Genomic DNA, 18584 nt, shown 5'->3' with positions numbered 1-18584 from the left:
AATTGACTTTGCTCCCTGTAAAAGGGAAACGTTGGCTGGGAGAGTGCCTGTGGGTGTTCTGATTAAGTCAACCACAGCTGGGACTAGGGAGACATGGAGGGCTGTAACACAGCAGCGACTCCTAATTCTGCTCCCCTGGTTAGACGGGGCAGAGAGGACAGGGCCGGGCACACGGGACGTAATCTGGCAGGATGACCCACTTTCCCACCAGGCCATTCTCTGCACGCTCTCGCCCCGCCCCTACGCTGGCGGTCGCTAAGGAGACGCCTAGCTCCCTCTCATCAGGGACTCTGAACGTGGATGCTGGAGAGAGTTCATCCTTAGTAACTAAATATCAACGGGGGGAGTTGTAGGTTCTTTCCCAATCCTGCTGACAACCTTACCTGCTCATACTCACTCCCCACACAGATTAACTAGAGCACACACATACAGATCCACTCACACACATACAGATCCACTCACACACATGTACATCCATGCAAACTCTGCCGGTCGCGTCTGACTTGGCTCTCAGACGCAGCCTAACTGAAAACTCCTGCAACTCTAGTTTCCTCACCTTAACTCTGGCTAAACTATACGGTGTGGGCCGACAATTTGCTGAGCCAGCATCCATCCCTAGACATATAGGGATGTGAGGGGAGTTACATAGGGAAGGGGAGTCATATAGGGATGTGAGGGGAGTTACATAGGGAAGGGGAGTCATATAGGGATGTGAGGGGAGTTACATATGTAGGGGAGTCATAGGGATGTGAGGGGAGTTAGATACGTAGGGGAGTCATATAGGGATGTGAGGGGAGTTACATACATAGGGGAGTCATATAGGGATGTGAGGGGAGTTACATACGTAGGGGAGTCATATAGGGATGTGAGGAGAGTTACATAGGGAAGGGGAGTCATATAGGGAGGGGAGTTACATAGGGAAGTGGAGTCATATAGGGAGGGGAGCTACATACGTAGGGGAGTCATATAGGGAGGGGAATCATATAGGGAGGGGAATCATATAGGGAGGGGAGTTACATACGTAGGGGAGTCATATAGGGAGGGGAGGGGAGTTACATACAGTGCCTTGCGAAAGTATTCGGCCCCCTTGAACTTTGCGACCTTTTGCCACATTTCAGGCTTCAAACATGAAGATATAAAACTGTATTTTTTTGTGAAGAATCAACAACAAGCAGGACACAATCATGAAGTGGAACGACATTTATTGGATATTTCAAACTTTTTTAACAAATCAAAAACTGAAAAATTGGTCGTGCAAAATTATTCAGCCCCTTTACTTTCAGTGCAGCAAACTCTCTCCAGAAGTTCAGTGAGGATCTCTGAATGATCCAATGTTGACCTAAATGACTACTGATAATAAATACAATCCACCTGTGTGTAATCAAGTCTCCGTATAAATGCACCTGCACTGTGATAGTCTCAGAGGTCCATTAAAAGCGCAGAGAGCATCATGAAGAACAAGGAACACACCAGGCAGGTCCGAGATACTGTTGTGAAGAAGTTTAAAGCCGGATTTGGATACAAAAAGATTTTCCAAGCTTTAAACATCCCAAGGAGCACTGTGCAAGCGATAATATTGAAATGGAAGGAGTATCAGACCACTGCAAATCTACCAAGACCTGGCCGTCCCTCTAAACTTTCAGCTCATACAAGGAGAAGACTGATCAGAGATGCAGCCAAGAGGCCCATGATCACTCTGGATGAACTGCAGAGATCTACAGCTGAGGTGGGAGACTCTGTCCATAGGACAACAATCAGTCGTATATTGCACAAATCTGGCCTTTATGGAAGAGTGGCAAGAAGAAAGCCATTTCTTAAAAATATCCATAAAAAGTGTCGTTTAAAGTTTGCCACAAGCCACCTGGGAGACACACCAAACATGTGGAAGAAGGTGCTCTGGTCAGATGAAACCAAAATTGAACTTTTTGGCAACAATGCAAAACGTTATGTTTGGCGTAAAAGCAACACAGCTCATCACCCTTAACACACCATCCCCACTGTCAAACATGGTGGTGGCAGCATCATGGTTTGGGCCTGCTTTTCTTCAGCAGGGACAGGGAAGATGGTTAAAATTGATGGGAAGATGGATGGAGCCAAATACAGGACAATTCTGGAAGAAAACCTGATGGAGTCTGCAAAAGACCTGAGACTGGGACGGAGATTTGTCTTCCAACAAGACAATGATCCAAAACATAAAGCAAAATCTACAATGGAATGGCTCAAAAATAAACATATCCAGGTGTTAGAATGGCCAAGTCAAAGTCCAGACCTGAATCCAATCGAGAATCTGTGGAAAGAACTGAAAACTGCTGTTCACAAATGCTCTCCATCCAACCTCACTGAGCTCGAGCTGTTTTGCAAGGAGGAATGGGAAGAAATTTCAGTCTCTCGATGTGCAAAACTGATAGAGACATACCCCAAGCGACTTACAGCTGTAATCGCAGCAAAAGGTGGCGCTACAAAGTATTAAGGGGACTGAATAATTTTGCACGCCCAATTTTTCAGTTTTTGATTTGTTAAAAAAGTTTGAAATATCCAATAAATGTCATTCCACTTCATGATTGTGTCCCACTTGTTGTTGATTCTTCACAAAAAAATACAGTTTTATATCTTTATGTTTGAAGCCTGAAATGTGGCAAAAGGTCGCAAAGTTCAAGGGGGCCGAATACTTTCGCAAGGCACTGTACGTAGGGGAGTCATATAGGGAGGGGAGTTACATATGTAGGGGAGTCATATAGGGAGGGGAGGGGAGTTACATACGTAGGGGAGTCATATAGGGAGGGGAGGGAGTTACATACGTAGGGGAGTCATATAGGGATGTGAGGGGAGTTACATAGGGAAGGGGAGTCATATAGGGAGGGGAGGGAGTTACATAGGGATGGGGAGTCATATAGGGAGGGGATGGGAGTCATATAGGGAGGGGAATCATATAGGGATGTGAGGGGAGTTACATACGTAGGGGAGTTATATAGGGAGGGGAGGGAGTTACATATGTAGGGGAGTCATATAGGGAGGGGGGTTTACATAGGGAGGGGAGGGGAGTTTGAAGGTTCAAGAGACTCCAAGACAAACACTGAGATCCCAGGAATGGAGACACATTGGGATAAAAGTGTCTGAATAACTCAGGGGACAGGTCACAACTCTCCTCTCGAGAAGCAACCACTGTTTGATAAAACAGATCATTAATGCATTTTGCTTTCCCGTCTATCTCGTACAACATCTTCTAGTCAGAGAGCTCAAAAGCCAAGGAGCTGAGGATGGAAATTGAGGCGGGACTGTGGGGTCTCCCTTAACAACTCACAATATCTCACCACTGTCTTTGCTGACATGCTTAACCCAGCCCTCCTACCCCGCCCCCCACTGTTTTATCTGACTAGCCCCGTAATCCCTCTGGCCCAGATACTGCAGGCAGCTCAACATGATGTCACATCACATCCCCACAGCAGGTACCCCCCTTCCCCATTTCATATATCCGCCAGGAAGCCAGGGTCACATGACCAGGGCCTCTGCTTCAAAACAACCCGCCCCCCCCACCACCCAGGAAAATGTTAAAATGTTGCACCTGCACCTAGCCTGTCGCTCCAATGGAATCCTTTACAGCGATCACTCAGAGGCCAATAATAAGTAATGTTGCAGGAGAGAGAACGTACAGGCCTCGGAGGTTAGTATCGTCATCATTATGGTTCCCATGTAGATGGAAAGAAAGATTGACAGGGCTACAAATGGGCATGCTCGGCCTGTGTATGTGTATGTTCGCGCACATGAGTGTCCCCAGATCACACGTAACAGGATTGAGATGGTGCCTTTAAACTCCCAGCATACATAGGTGTCGCTATGGCAACAAGTCATCTCAACGATCCCTCCATCTTCCATCTCAGAGACCAGAGAAACCAATGGTTGCATGAAAGTCTCAGAAATGACTCCTACCACAGGCATGGCTACAGTAGCCAGACAGCCTATGGCAGTCATGGAGATTTCTTTACAGTGAGAAGTGGAGTAAAAGAGGAAAGAGAGAGGAGTAAGACCTCCGCTCCAGTCCTCTGTTTACCCAAATATCCTACGTTAGTTCACCTATGGTGTGTCTGTGCTTGTGTTCGTCAAGTGTGTGTTTAAGAGGCTCTTCGCTGCTCAACTCACAATCAACAGCAGGCAGCCTAGTGGTTAGAGCGTTGGGCCAGTAACTGAAAGGTTGCTAGATCGAATCCCCGAGGTGTTCTGCCCCTGAACAAGGCAGTTAACCCACTGTTTGTAGGCTGTCATTGTAAATAAGAATTTGTTCTTAAATGACTTGCCTAGTTAAATAAACAATGGCCATTTATTTTACCAGGTAATTTGACTGAGAACTGAGAACACATTCTCGTTTCCACAGTACCTGTGGAATAGTTTCAGGGGAGAGAAATGAGCCAATTGGGGCCATCTCTGTCTGTGAAGCGCTTCATGAAGCAGTAACTCAACAGCTTCCTAACCAACCAGAGAGGAGAGCAAAGAGAGAGGAGAGAGAGATGGTGTCTTGTTGGAGAGGTTGGCTGACGTCACTGCCTCCCTGGGTCAGAGTGTTAAAGGCTGCTGTTGCTAGAGAGCACAGCCAGTGTCATGCAAATCTATCACGGTCAGCCATAACAACAGACCAAGGCTGAGACAATGACACGACATGGCTAGAAACAAAGCTATCTGGGTTCCATTCAACAGAGAGGGCAGTGACAAATAAGTGAGATCCTCATGGGTAGTCAGTCAGTATAGAGCGCGATAGATCCCTTTTGATTATTCAGTCCGTGTCACAAGTCAAACTCATTCATTGCATTTATAACTCAGCGCTCACACAGCAACGAGAATATCCCCAGGCTCTGTTGGGGCAGAGAGTAGAATGTACAGTATTCAATTAATTATTCCAAGACTACAGCTGAGACAGATCACTTGAATTCTTTCCCATCCATTTGGGCTACAACGGGGGCCAGGACACGCACGAGGACGTGCACCCAGATTCACACAGACACGATCTGTCACCGCATTCACTTAATTTATTAATGTAAGCAGAAAAAGCTGATATAATATAAAATATAATACAGAATACAAAACAATAAAAAACGATTTAGTAACTGTAGGCCACTACATTCTGTAAACCTATTAGTTTATTGGATTATTATTTTTTATTGTTGTTGCGTAAAATCAGTCAAATCACAGAACGTGCTCAGCATTCATGCATTAGCCTGTAGACTAGATTAGGCAAATTAACTATGAGAGCGCAGTTCAGATGATAGAATTTATACTTGACACCATAAAGAAAATCCATTTAACATCGCCTTAATCTTGTCAATTGATCGTGCTTGTAGGCTACGTCTACGTGCCCATTAAATCGAGCACGCTAACCTGTTGAACACTATTGCTATGACATTAAAAACGTACCCAAGCATGAAGAAGTTAAAAAAAGACAACTTGTGTAGGCATGTCTTTTCCAGTTTAAGAAACGAAAAGGGAAGTATTTGGGTATGAATAATTGCACATACCCATTGTGTTACTTTCGTAGAACTTCGGTGCTTGGCGAATGCGATGTGTCAAAAAGTTATGCAAGCAGTGAGCTGTTTCGTGCAGGGTAGAAGGTCGCGCGCTGGAGCACCGGTGCACGAACGCTCTCCCCGAATTCAATGCACCCCATCCGGTAGGGACTGGGGAAGGGTGAGTGACGTTGATGCTGGGCCTTGGGCCTTTTTTAGTCAATAGAAAATCTTACTAATGTCTGCAACAAAATTGCATTCAACATATTTTGATCTCTACTATGACATTCTTGATGTATTTTTATTTACTTAACCTTTATTTAACTAGGCAAGTCAGTTAAGAACAAAGTATTTTTTCAATGACGACCTACCCCGCCAAACCCGAACAATGCTGGGCATAGCCCAATGGGACTCCCAATCACTGCCAGATGTGATCTCACCTGGATAGTACTGTTATTTGATTTTTTTTTTTGGGGGGGGTTGTGAAATGTAATAAACTTGAAGGGGACAAGAGAAGTAAATTCAGTGTTTATGGTAGGGGAGGAAATTATCTATAAAAATATCACATTTGACCTCTTGGCTTGGAAACCATGGCCAGTGGGCTAAGAGTGAAATGGCAGGTGACGGAAGACCTCTGCAACTCCTACCCTGACACAGAACGCCACCAATGGTTTGTTGCACCATGACCCCAATGTAAATGTCAAGCGTGTGTAGACCTAACTCTGGTTCTGTGTGCTGGCCTATTTTCTAGCAGTTGGACCACCTGGTTTCCTGTGACAGTAAGACTAAGGTTAGGTGAAGTTGCATATTTTTTTTAAATCAGGCCAAAACCTTCACTACAACTATGCCAGAATCCACTCAGTGGCTGGATTCTCATATATAACAGAACACAGACCCTATTAAATCAATGTACCAAGATTCAATTTACAGGGTCATAAATGATCATTAGCCTCACTGACACAGAATTTATTTATTCTTTATTCAAACATTCTTTATTCAAAACTAGATCAACAAGCTTACGATTTTGATATGAAACAGACACGTGGGAAGAAGCCAACACATTGTTCTACCTGAGCACGCTGAGGCAGATGCAACCCATCTGAATGTTGAGGAAGAAACCAACACATTGTTCTACCTGAGCACGCTGAGGCAGATGCAACCCATCTGAATGTTGAGGAAGAAACCAACACATTGTTCTACCTGAGCACGCTGAGGCAGATGCAACCCATCTGAATGTTGAGGAAGAAACCAACACATTGTTCTACCTGAGCACGCTGAGGCAGATGCAACCCATCTGAATGTTGAGGAAGAAACCAACACATTGTTCTACCTGAGGACGCTGAGGCAGATGCAACCCATCTGAATGTTGAGGAAGAAACCAACACATTGTTCTACCTGAGCCGCTGAGACAGATACAACCCATCCGAATGTTGAGGAAGAAACCAACACATTGTTCTACCTGAGCACGCTGAGGCAGATGCAACCCATCCGAATGTTGAGGAATAAACCAACACATTGTTCTACCTGAGCACGCTGAGGCAGATACAACCCATCTGAATGTTGAGGAAGAAACCAACACATTGTTCTACCTGAGCCGCTGAGACAGATACAACCCATCCGAATGTTGAGGAAGAAACCAACACATTGTTCTACCTGAGTCGCTGAGGCAGATGCAACCCATCTGAATGTTGAGGAAGAAACCAACACATTGTTCTACCTGAGCACGCTGAGGCAGATGCAACCCATCTGAATGTTGAGGAAGAAACCAACACATTGTTCTACCTGAGCACGCTGAGGCAGATGCAACCCATCCGAATGTTGAGGAAGAAACCAACACATTGTTCTACCTGAGCACGCTGAGGCAGATGCAACCCATCCGAATGTTGAGGAAGAAACCAACACATTGTTCTACCTGAGGACGCTGAGGCAGATGCAACCCATCCGAATGTTGAGGAAGAAACCAACACATTGTTCTACCTGAGCACGCTGAGGCAGATGCAACCCATCCGAATGTTGAGGAAGAAACCAACACATTGTTCTACCTGAGGACGCTGAGGCAGATGCAACCCATCCGAATGTTGAGAAAGAAGCAGACAAACATTGAGTCGGAGGCTATTAAGCAGCGTCTGAAGATGATATCAAAACAATCTAGTGAAACCAAATTAGCAGCAATCTTTATTCATTTAGGGTTGAATTAACTAGGAATGAAATCCCCCCCAAAAAAAAAAAAAAAAAAAAACTACCTCAACAATAAGAGGATCATAGATTGAAGGCTACCTGGACGTGAAACCATGCTTGTTGACCGAACAGGTGGCCTGAAAAAGAGATTCAATTTTGAGTCTGTAAACTCAATTTGCTGGGGAGCTTTAACATTTATGCAAATTGTGTATACCTGTCCTCTTCTTCTGCCTGTATCTTATGATTTTGTCATTTCATTGTGAAACCAGAAGAACGGAAATACCTGGCTAAGAACGACAGAAACAAAATTCCCCCCCAAAATGTTGGTTTACATAAGATGTTATGGTGAGAGGGGAATGTTTAGGCACTTGTGATCAGGTTGCAGGGAGTACCTCTCCATTTCAATCAGTTTCCTCCCTACTGAACATGACCCAGTTTCTCAGCTCTATGTTTCAGGGGGTTGTCTCGACTGGAACTGTGTCGGTGGGCTCCATTGGAAGAAGATGGACGTCCGTAGTGGAGCTACAGTTTTAGAGGGATGACGGGCCAGTATTTGGGCTGTTTCTTGTCACAGTTTCTGTCGAAGGTGAGCTGCATGGCCGCCTCCATACCCTGGACCTTTGCCGCGTCTTCCCCGTACAGCTTCTTCATCTCAGCGCCTCGGCGCTCGCCCGGCCGCTCAGAGGGGGGCAGCGACCTGCTGTGCCAGGATATTCTGTGCAGGTCTTGGTCGGCCAACACGTAATTATCCTGCTGCTCCGCCTCCAGCTGCTGCTGCTTCTCTGTGGGGAGGAACACAAGACACAAGGCTTTGAAAGTCAGCCTCAGAATACTTCATAATTCATGACATGTAATTCATTCATTAAATGTAGTTGTATTGGTGCATTAAGTTGTCTACTTATACAGCAATATGATGATAGTTATTAACACTCATTGTGGAACTTTTAAAAGTAGAGACTGGCTGACTGACACACACACACACACACACTCACTGAGCTCCTCCTTGTGCCGCTCAGTCTGGGCAAAATACTGGCGCAGCTCCTCTGTGATCTCCATGTTGCTGACATCACATTCGATCTCGCTGTCCGAGCCACTTTCTCCGCCCCCCTCCTCGTCATCTGTGCCCCCCTCCAAATCCTCTTCCACATGTTCCTTAGCAGCAACCGTCTTCTCTGCCCTCCTCCCCCCACTCTCTCCCCCATGCCAGTCTGCATAGCGTTGGGGGGCAGTGGGGTACTGTTGGGGGTAACCTGGCCTGTAGGCAGCCTCCCAGGCTTTTCTGTAGGCTTGCCTGTGTCTCTGTTGCCAGTTCATAGCCTGCTGGTAATGCTGCCAGTAGTGGCCATACACAGGGTGGGCAAACCAGGAGTAGATGCTACCATGGTCCTCCTGTCCAGGACAACAGAGGATGGATGACATTGTTATCACCATGATTCATTGATAACATCCAACCAACATACATTGTTTCATCAACGTTCACGTGCAAAACTAACCGAAATGTGCAGAACTAGACTAACCAAAAAGGTCCAATGTGGTACCTTACCATGGTGGTGCTTCTCCTGCAGCGTGGTTTAGATCGCAGCTAGTGTCTGTAAAGGGAAATGCATTGTGGTCATAATACACCTCATTTCAAAACAAGTACAAGCTAACGTTAGCTGGCTAGCATAGGAGCTCCAGGGAAGACATAGCAAGCAAGTTATCAGCAGCGAACAACGATATCAATCCAAAGATGAAGGCAGCTGGCGGTTAGACACACGCCAGAAATAAAATAGATAAATCCTCAAACATCAATAGATATAACATTATTATAGACGGGATCTCATTGTGAATAAATGCACGATACATAACGTATATAGTTAGTTACCTTCATTTAGTGCAGTACACCCAAGCGATGACAAACGCACGCGCTGCATACAGCAACCAAGAACCAGGAGAAAAAAAACTCCCAGAAGCCTTTGAAAAAAAAAATCTCTCTCTCTTTAGTTCACGACTACATGGTGCCACCTAGTGGATAGTAGTTAAAACGAATACATATATAGCAAGTTTGTTATTTGAGTGTATCGCTATGGCAAAACCCAAAACGTGCAGTAATGGGGGGCCCCAAGACCAAGTTTGGTAAAACTCTGGTCTAGAGAAGTTCATCTGTCAATTGGTAGTGGCACACACACAGGTGCCGAATATTTTCTATATGCAATTTGTGCGTCATGCATGTGCTCTGCTACAGCTGTAGTCCAATTTAAAACGTTTGTTTTTGTTGTCATTATAATGTTTGAGTGTTCAGTGTTGACTACAAAATATGTTGTAAACTATCCAACCTCATACTGTACAATTATTCCATCCATTTTGCCTTTACCAATCAAAGTGGCAGGGTCAGACTGACGAAATGGAATTGTGGCTTTTAAGCATTTTGAGTGTCAGTTTGTCTGTTAGTTGTCTGTAACAGCTGACATTGAAACATCATGAATTACTTCCTCCCAGACAGCGCGTCAGCCAACTGGTTTTGGTTTCTGGTCTTCTGAGCACGAGAGACGCAAGATCGGCTTTATCAGAGCAGGTAAGCCTAATAATAAAACAGTCAAAGTTGACATGCTATTTGTAAAAGTTGTAGAATTTTCGATATTTTGAAACATTTCTTCTCAAACAGGACATTCAAAAGAAAACAGGAAACAAGAAAACGATCTCGTATCGAATATGTACAAGGTGAGCGCTGTGGTGTCCACTTGGAGTCCCGGGACAGCTGTTTGTGTATAGAGTAGGATAAAGTAGGATTGCGCAACATCAGCAAACATTTCTCCAGAGAACACTGAAATCCATGTGCATTTACACATTTTCAAGTGTATATCAACCCAGGTGTGTGTAGTATATGCCACTGTTTTGATGCTGCATAGTTGTCCATACCAATCATAAATCGAGTATTTTAACCTGAAACTATCACACGTTTTTTTTAAAGACAGAAGCAGTGCACTGCAGCTCAACTGAATTCAATGTACCACACAAACGCACAGAGTAATAATACTGAGTGTCATCCATTTTCCCACAGACTCATCAGACAAGTATGACTCCAGGGATGTGGACAGGTTATGGAAGGATGATGTTTTGGTTGACGGTTATCTGGAGTGGTGCCACTTTGTGGTGGAGGACACCTTGAAGATGATCGATGAGAGTCATCAGTGGAGAAAAGAATTCAAACTGAATGGTGGATTGACCTTTGCCTTTACAGGGACTTGATGTCAACCAGTGGCCTTGTCCCATAATGTATAGCTGTATTAATGAATATATAGCTCCAACAAAGAACAGTAGAATAGCTTGGCTAGGACACATACCCTGTTATTGTGCATTCTTGCAAATTGCTGACAAACTTCCACTGGTTGAACATGATGGTGTTGATAAGATGTTTCCCGATTTGAAATGTCTTTATGTAATGAATAGTGCTATATAAGTATAATATGTAAGAATGATGTATTATTATTATTATTATAGACAGCATTGATAGTCCAGTTTGATTCATTTTCTAATATTCCTTTCTCTTCCATACATCATGAAAGCTCTGTTCAAAGTCTCTATTTGAGTCTGGCATGCATTATTTCCACGGCTATGATAAAGAGGGCAACAAACTGTGTATGTATTTAAATAATAATAATAATAATTAAACACTGACAATCAAGAAGGTTCTGTTGTGAAAATGTTGTTTCTGAGACCTAATTTATGGCCACCCTCATCATTTTATCTCTTGTAAAAGCCTCATCCTCTGGGGTGCTGTGATCATTTTTCCACGCATCTCACTATTCAGATTGTAGTTTCCTGATTCAAGTTAGGATTGGGATTGGCAATCTTGAGTTTTTGTATGGTGGATTACAGTTGGCTCTTTTTGAGCTATTTGGGTATCTGCCTTGAAGGCCACTGAGGTTTGCTTTTATGTTGTCTGCCCAGTCTGGTTCAGGGTTAAGTTGCACATGAAGGATGTGAAGATGTTGACGGAGAAGAAAATGTACGTGGCCTTCTGGTTGGAGAGCTACGCCCGACGGGAACCGGGGATTCCCCTCACAGTGATCTTTGACATGTTTGAAGCGGGTCTAAGCTGCGTTGTAAGATGTCTGCTCTCCTCTCATTCCCCTCTAGCTGATTTGTTTTGTGGAACTTGGTATTAATGTCCAAACATTGTGTTAACAAGTCACAGAGTGGATCTTTACACACCAATGCTTGTCTTTGGTTTCCTTTTAAACTACCGTTGGGAAGACACTAAGGTATACCTGAACTTTCCTCACCTATTCTATACTCATCCATGTTCTGTTATTTATTTTCCATATTATGTACTGTGCATGACAAGAAGAAACATGTGGTAGATGGCAAACTCTTGAAATACTAGATGCCGACTATCAAATGTATTATACAATTTTTCTCTCTGAGTGGTTTCTTAGGAGCCTAAGACAGCATAAACAGTAGCATTGTCTGGAGTACATTGAGACAAAGTATTCTCCGTTGACCAATCTGGGTCATGCCTTAGCTTGGGGCTCAGAATATGTCAGGAGACATACAGTACAGCTATGTGCTTTCAAAACAAGTTTATCCTCACATGCCGGGTTGAAAGATTTATTGGTTTATTTGTTGAAAATATTTGAACAATAGGAATTCTCTCTTTTCTTTTCTCTTGTAGGACATGGATTTGATCAAATATATAATCAATTGCTTCCAGGTGTATTACCCTAGATTGTTCTGTAAGTATCCCTTTCTTCTGGTGGGCTTCCAACACAGGAGGCTGCTGAGGGGAGGACGGCTCATAGTAATGGCTGGAATGGAGTAAATGGAATGGTACCAAACGCATGGAAACCATGGGTTCGATACCATTCCATCAATTCCCTTCCAGCCATTACTATGAGCTCGTCCTCATCCCCCAATTAAGCTGCCACCATCCGCCTGTGGCTTCCATCTGGTGCATTTGGTCCCATAGTGTAAAAGGACTCAGTGAACCCAATTGCATGCCTTTATTGCCTACAGAGGATGTAAAATGAATTGTGTTATTTATGTGTTCTTTTTCATTTTAGCCAAAATGCTCAAGTACGAGATGCCATGGATCATGAATGGTGAGTCACTTAAAGAAGAAAATGCTATGCTTCCACCCAATGGCACTGCTGCAGTCAATACTACTAACTAACCCCCCCCCCATCTTCTACAGTGCCTTGCGAAAGTATTCGGCCCCCTTGAACTTTGCGACCATTTGCCACATTTCAGGCTTCAAACATAAATATATAAAACTGTATTTTTTGTGAAGAATCAACAACAAGTGGGACACAATCATGAAGTGGAACGACATTTATTGGATATTTCAAACTTTTTAACAAATCAAAAACTGAAAAATTGGGCGTGCAAAATTATTCAGCCCCCTTAAGTTAATACTTTGTAGCGCCACCTTTTGCTGCGATTACAGCTGTAAGTCGCTTGGGGTATGTTTCTATCAGTTTTGCACATCGAGAGACTGAAATTTCTTCCCATTCCTCCTTGCAAAACAGCTCGAGCTCAGTGAGGTTGGATGGAGAGCATTTGTGAACAGCAGTTTTCAGTTCTTTCCACAGATTCTCGATTGGATTCAGGTCTGGACTTTGACTTGGCCATTCTAACACCTGGATATGTTTATTTTTGAGCCATTCCATTGTAGATTTTGCTTTATGTTTTGGATCATTGTCTTGTTGGAAGACAAATCTCCATCCCAGTCTCAGGTCTTTTGCAGACTCCATCAGGTTTTCTTCCAGAATGGTCCTGTATTTGGCTCCATCCATCTTCCCATCAATTTTAACCATCTTCCCTGTCCCTGCTGAAGAAAAGCAGGCCCAAACCATGATGCTGCCACCACCATGTTTGACAGTGGGGATGGTGTGTTAAGGGTGATGAGCTGTGTTGCTTTTACGCCAAACATAACGTTTTGCATTGTTGCCAAAAAGTTCACTTTTGGTTTCATCTGACCAGAGCACCTTCTTCCACATGTTTGGTGTGTCTCCCAGGTGGCTTGTGGCAAACTTTAAACAACACTTTTTATGGATATCTTTAAGAAATGGCTTTCTTCTTGCCACTCTTCCATAAGAAAGGCCAGATTTGTGCAATATACAACTGATTGTTGTCCTATGGACAGAGTCTCCCACCTCAGCTGTAGATCTCTGCAGTTCATCCAGAGTGATCATGGGCCTCTTGGCTGCATCTCTGATCAGTCTTCTCCTTGTATGAGCTGAAAGTTTAGAGGGACGGCCAGGTCTTGGTAGATTTGCAGTGGTCTGATACTCCTTCCATTTCAATATTATCGCTTGCACAGTGCTCCTTGGGATGTTTAAAGCTTGTGAAATCTTTTTGTATCCAAATCCGGCTTTAAACTTCTTCACAACAGTATCTCGGACCTGCCTGGTGTGTTCCTTGTTCTTCATGATGCTCTCTGCCCTTTTAACGGACCTCTGAGACTATCACAGTGCAGGTGCATTTATACGGAGACTTGATTACACACAGGTGGATTGTATTTATCATCATTAGTCATTTAGGTCAACATTGGATCATTCAGAGATCCTCACTGAACTTCTGGAGAGAGTTTGCTGCACTGAAAGTAAAGGGGCTGAATAATTTTGCACGCCCAATTTTTCAGTTTTTGATTTGTTAAAAAAGTTTGAAATATCCAATAAATGTCGTTCCACTTCATGATTGTGTCCCGCTTGTTGTTGATTCTTCACAAAACAATACAGTTTTATATCTTTATGTTTGAAGCCTGAAATGTGGCAAAAGGTCGCAAAGTTCAAGGGGGCCGAATACTTTCACAAGGCACTGTATATATAGCGGCATTGAAAATAGTGAAGAACATGCTCAGTCAAGACGCCATCGACAAGCTGAAGTTTGTGTCCAAGAGTGACATCCAGAACTATGTTGATGGGGAGCATCTCCTGTCTTACATGGGAGGAACTGTGTGTAACTTACTACTCAATGGCCACAATAACCCCCATACATCCATATATCTACTGAGCACATAAGCACATGCAGATGTTAAAACATCTGTGTATGCCCATTGGCTAACATGAAAACATGCGTGCCCGTTACTTTCAGTACAGTGCATATGATGCACAAGACAGACACATGACTGACATACAAGAGTCATACATCCATGTTCTCATGTAAAGCTACTGTGTATGTGCACACACACGTACTTGCATGTATACAAACAACTCCATATGATGGTATCATACATACAGTACATAAACCAATACTATTTTGCATACACACACCTTGCCAGAATTCATCACCAGTACGTTATACTACATTGATAAATAATTGATGTAATACAAATGCATTGCATTTACTATGGAGTTCTTTTCTCATTTTCTCCCAGTACCCAATCAAATTCAGTTACCCGCCGTTGCCTGATGACGTCTTCCAGAACCCCATACCAGAGACTGGACAAGAGGATGACACAGAGTCAAAGGATGATGACCTGGAGGCCAAGGATACTCTGGTGCCGAGCTCTCCTACACTCAGAACCAGAAATGTTGTCCTTCGTTCCCCTTACGACACTCCTTGGTTTTAATACTGAGCATTGTTACACTTTCGAATCTCATAAGTGCATTGAATGATATCAACAACAGTAACATTAGTGTCTTTTATTTCTATTTGTCTGAGGCAGGTATACTTGGCACAGGATGGGGACAATGATGGCTCCATCAGATGGAAAGGATCCCGTAGGCCAACCATCACTTTCAAAGGCACCTTACTCTATATCAGGTTAGCTTTGGACTCTGTGTATTTCCCCTGATACACACAGTATAGTGTAAACACTTCCAAAACGTATTGAGTTACACAGTTTCCAACCACAGACCTCACACTACCTTTCAAGGTTATGAGGCCACTGTTTACACTGAGGCTGCTAGATGGAGATGATATGTGACTCCCACACTCTCACTCTCTCTTTCCAGTCCTGATGATTTGTGCTTTGGCCACAGAGAGGGTGAGAAGAGATGTCTGATCATGCTTAGTAATGTCACCAAAAACCAAGTGGCCTTCAAGGTCAGTTCTCATGTTGCTCTTTTTAAGTGTGTGATTGCATCATTACAATGTACTTGTATGAGAGCACCCTTATTTGTGTTTTGCCACAGGTGCGTACCACAGCCCCAGAGAAGTACAGGGTGAAGCCAAGCAGTAGCAGTTGTGGGGCGGGCGAGAGTATGGAAATCACTGTGTCCCTGCATGGAGGTACGACATATCGTAGCCCTAATTCTTCCATCTCCTCTGTCGCTATGTAATACAAACCCATCATTCAGGTTTTGAGAAGGTCAAGGACTAGCCCATGTGGAATTGTTGCTGTCCTCTGATTGTTTGTGGTCAAATTCCGTCCTCTCTGATTGGCTCTTAGGGTTCCTGTGTTCTCCTCAGGATCGCTTCTTAATCATGGCTGCTGAGATGGAGCTACGTAGCGGTGGGGGGAGCACAGACCTCACCCAGTTCTGGAAGGGTGTCCCAAAGGCTAAAATAATGGAGCACAGGTAGCATCATCCATTGTACACACATAGAACACAACTCAAACCAGTTTTTATGAGTACTGGTTTGTTGACTGTCACTAAAAGCAACAAGGCCTCGAGGACGCATGTGTAGGGACTGTTCACCAATTGTCTTCTACTTTCTTTACCTTCAGGCTGCGGTGTCGCATGCTGGAGGGCATCAAGTCGGCACTCAGCCCTTTGACTGACAGGTCTCACAAAATGGAGATCAATGGCTACCAAGACAAGCACATCATGGTGAGTTGTGACATCAGGCGACAGACACTGACACACACACACACACATCCTTATTATGCAAATGTATCAGTAGGACAATTTCATATTTACTATTATCTTTGCCTGCTGAAATGCTTTTCAATCTATCAAGTCCATCTGAAGTCAGTCTGTGGTCTGAAAAAGGTCCGATACTTCACCTGGGTCGTGTTCCATATGGAAGAGAAAACGTCTTTAAATGTTTTGCAGCTGAAGACAAGGGCAGGTAGTCCCACCATGTTTCGTTCTGTTTTCTTCCATTTGGTGCCAAATTAATATGCCCCGGTTGCTGTTGGTGCCCTCTGTTCCTCCCCCAGGTCTTTCAGTAGATGGCCAGCAGCTCCAGGCTGGAACAGAAGGTGGACTGTTGCCTGTGGTGGCAGAAGCTCTTGACTGTACTGGTGACTGCACTGACGGCCTTGGGCTTCTCCGCCCTCTACATACAGTACACTGGGGAGTGGCCATTTTGAAACTTTCCTACAGTGGAGGAAGAAGACCAAAGACCAGTTACAGTGGAGTTAGGATGAAAGGGGATTTCTGATTGGAGCAGAAATATGAGGAACTACTCGCAATCCACTCTCTGGCCTTTGGACACTGAATTTAATTATATTTCCACACTATCAGGTTGGAATAATACTGTGAAATTATGAAAGTAATAATAATGCCCTTTTAGTGTAAGAGCTGTTTGAGTGGGTGATGGCTAGAAGGGATCTAGCTTTTGTCTTGACTTTTCGTAGCAGGTTAGGAGAATTAGGTTATGGTTGGAAACTTTTTACATTAATTTGACAAAAGCTGGAGCCCTTCTCGCCATGACCATTTTGATGGTATGGAGTTTTAGCCTGCCTGGTGACCATGTTTTCAGTTAAAATCACAGTAAGGTACTTAATTGTTACCCAGAAAATGATTTGATATTGAGATAAAAACAGCTGCATTGGACCTTTTCAACCTATCTTCTGAATGATGTCTAACTAGAACTATTTACTATGGGTTTATATGAATGCAAGACCATGGATATAATTTTATAGCCAACATGTCATCTTGGTGTTTTCACAGTGTAATTTACGTTGTTACATTACATTGTAACAGTCCTGTAGCATTTCCCCTCGCTTCAGCTGAAGAAGCAGAACCAGCCAAATACCTACATGCACTCTATGAAATAAACACATTTATTGATTTGATTAAAAGATAATAACACTCACTCACTTCTCTCCCATTGTCACCAATGCAAAATAATTGTGCTCTGATGCACATTCTGAGATATTTACGGAAGTAATCAATGGGTTGTTGTTTTTTAAACCACCTGTCTGTCACTATGCACTCCACATCTAACTCCCTTCAAGTGATTGGGAGTGACACGTTCATACATTTTTCTGAACGAAATAGGCAACGTTGTTTTTAATTGGTCTACTCTACTGCACAGTGTGTGGTTGGCATCTTTTGGCGGAGGACCCCCGCCTTGAGCAGATGGCGCCGGGGTGACCTTTCACCTCCGCTGATGTGACAGGCATTCTGGAGGGAGGTGTAGATGGAGAGAGAAACAAACGTTCTCCTGCCAACACCTCCACTGATTAGCTGGGGACATGGCGGCTTGGTGATACACCTCAGACAAAGATAGACGATTTAATGGCTGACACGCATTCCGTGTGACAGATGTGGTCACAAGGTGTTTTTTTCTCTCACTGGTAGTTTGCTTGTGTAATTATCTTGACTGTTATTGTACTAATTGAGTGTGATTCACTATTTGACTCCCCCTTTGATGCTGAGGTACGGCCTTCCAAGAACAGATGTAGAGATCTACAGCAACTGGCACATTAGATAAAGTATGTGTGATTGTTAAGTGGTGATAGTATTGCCCCCATCTTCTATTTGTCATTGTTGACCATGGTTCTGTAGCTTAAACCATTTTCTTATACTTCTATTAGACACTTTGGAGACTAATGAGCTGTAATATCAGCTATTGGTCGGTCTTGGCTTGAAACCAAAGAACATGTTCCACAACTGTTTTGTGATGTGTCCTCATTCTGTGTAGGCTATGTCTGCCTGCCACCCAAATGTTGGTTATACTAGAAATCCATAAAGAGAAGAGTATGCGAGCCATTTTGGGGGTGTAGTAAGAAGCTAATTACAATGTGTCAAAACCCCA

The 18584-nt window shown here is 43.7% G+C and overlaps 3 protein-coding genes and 1 long non-coding RNA gene across 5 annotated transcripts in view; 1 reads left to right on the top strand and 3 right to left on the bottom strand.

Moving 5' to 3' along the window:
- Positions 1-5647, bottom strand: part of LOC112253745 (neuronal membrane glycoprotein M6-b) — a 32069-nt gene extending 26422 nt beyond the window's left edge. The window contains exon 1 of the mRNA XM_024425717.2: positions 5505-5647. Coding sequence (XP_024281485.1) covers positions 5505-5508 — 4 coding nt within the window. The 5' untranslated portion in view covers positions 5509-5647. The remainder of the gene's footprint in view (positions 1-5504) is intronic.
- An 805-nt stretch (positions 5648-6452) lies between these two features.
- Positions 6453-7718, bottom strand: LOC121846763. Its single transcript, XR_006083682.1, has 2 exons — positions 7535-7718; positions 6453-7469 (listed from the first exon to the last, which is right to left on the bottom strand). It is a non-coding gene; the product is annotated as an uncharacterized LOC121846763 (long non-coding RNA).
- A 4-nt stretch (positions 7719-7722) lies between these two features.
- Positions 7723-9625, bottom strand: LOC112253746 (gem-associated protein 8). 2 transcript variants are annotated; one of them, XM_024425719.2, is made up of 4 exons: positions 9535-9625; positions 9214-9259; positions 8663-9059; positions 7723-8452 (listed from the first exon to the last, which is right to left on the bottom strand). In XM_024425719.2, the coding sequence occupies exons 2-4, from the start codon at positions 9214-9216 to the stop codon at positions 8193-8195; spliced, it is 660 nt and encodes a 219-aa protein (XP_024281487.1). In that variant the 5' UTR covers positions 9217-9259; positions 9535-9625; the 3' UTR covers positions 7723-8192. The 2 variants fall into 2 exon arrangements, with proteins under 2 accessions (XP_024281487.1, XP_024281488.1); XM_024425720.2 differs by having other exon boundaries at positions 9188-9259; positions 9535-9593.
- A 135-nt stretch (positions 9626-9760) lies between these two features.
- On the top strand, positions 9761-17597 carry LOC121846828 (motile sperm domain-containing protein 2-like). The gene is made up of 16 exons (XM_042324993.1): positions 9761-9785; positions 10191-10224; positions 10315-10370; positions 10711-10880; positions 11216-11288; positions 11601-11755; positions 12325-12385; positions 12713-12751; positions 14481-14605; positions 15028-15215; positions 15315-15416; positions 15608-15698; positions 15788-15884; positions 16045-16174; positions 16324-16426; positions 16759-17597. The coding sequence occupies exons 1-16, from the start codon at positions 9761-9763 to the stop codon at positions 16768-16770; spliced, it is 1461 nt and encodes a 486-aa protein (XP_042180927.1). The 3' UTR covers positions 16771-17597.
- Positions 17598-18584: the final 987 nt, after the last annotated feature.

The sequence above is a fragment of the Oncorhynchus tshawytscha genome, linkage group LG07, assembly GCF_018296145.1.
Source record: "Oncorhynchus tshawytscha isolate Ot180627B linkage group LG07, Otsh_v2.0, whole genome shotgun sequence".
In the NCBI taxonomy this organism is placed as follows: domain Eukaryota; kingdom Metazoa; phylum Chordata; class Actinopteri; order Salmoniformes; family Salmonidae; genus Oncorhynchus; species Oncorhynchus tshawytscha.
The sequence above is the reverse complement of the archived record's forward strand: the minus strand, read 5'-3'. Positions and strand labels throughout refer to the sequence as shown.

Bases quoted from the DNA above. Each gene is read 5' to 3' on its own strand.
- LOC121846828 (XM_042324993.1), top strand. From the start codon at position 9,761: ATGGGGGGCCCCAAGACCAAGTTTG. The intron at 10,881-11,215 runs GCCTTTACAGGG...ACATCATGAAAG, and splicing joins TGAATGGTGGATTGACCTTT to CTCTGTTCAAAGTCTCTATT. The intron at 15,885-16,044 runs GTACGACATATC...ATTGGCTCTTAG, and splicing joins CACTGTGTCCCTGCATGGAG to GGTTCCTGTGTTCTCCTCAG.
- LOC112253746 (XM_024425719.2), bottom strand. The intron at 8,453-8,662 runs GTGAGTGTGTGT...TCCTCCCCACAG, and splicing joins GCGGCACAAGGAGGAGCTCA to AGAAGCAGCAGCAGCTGGAG.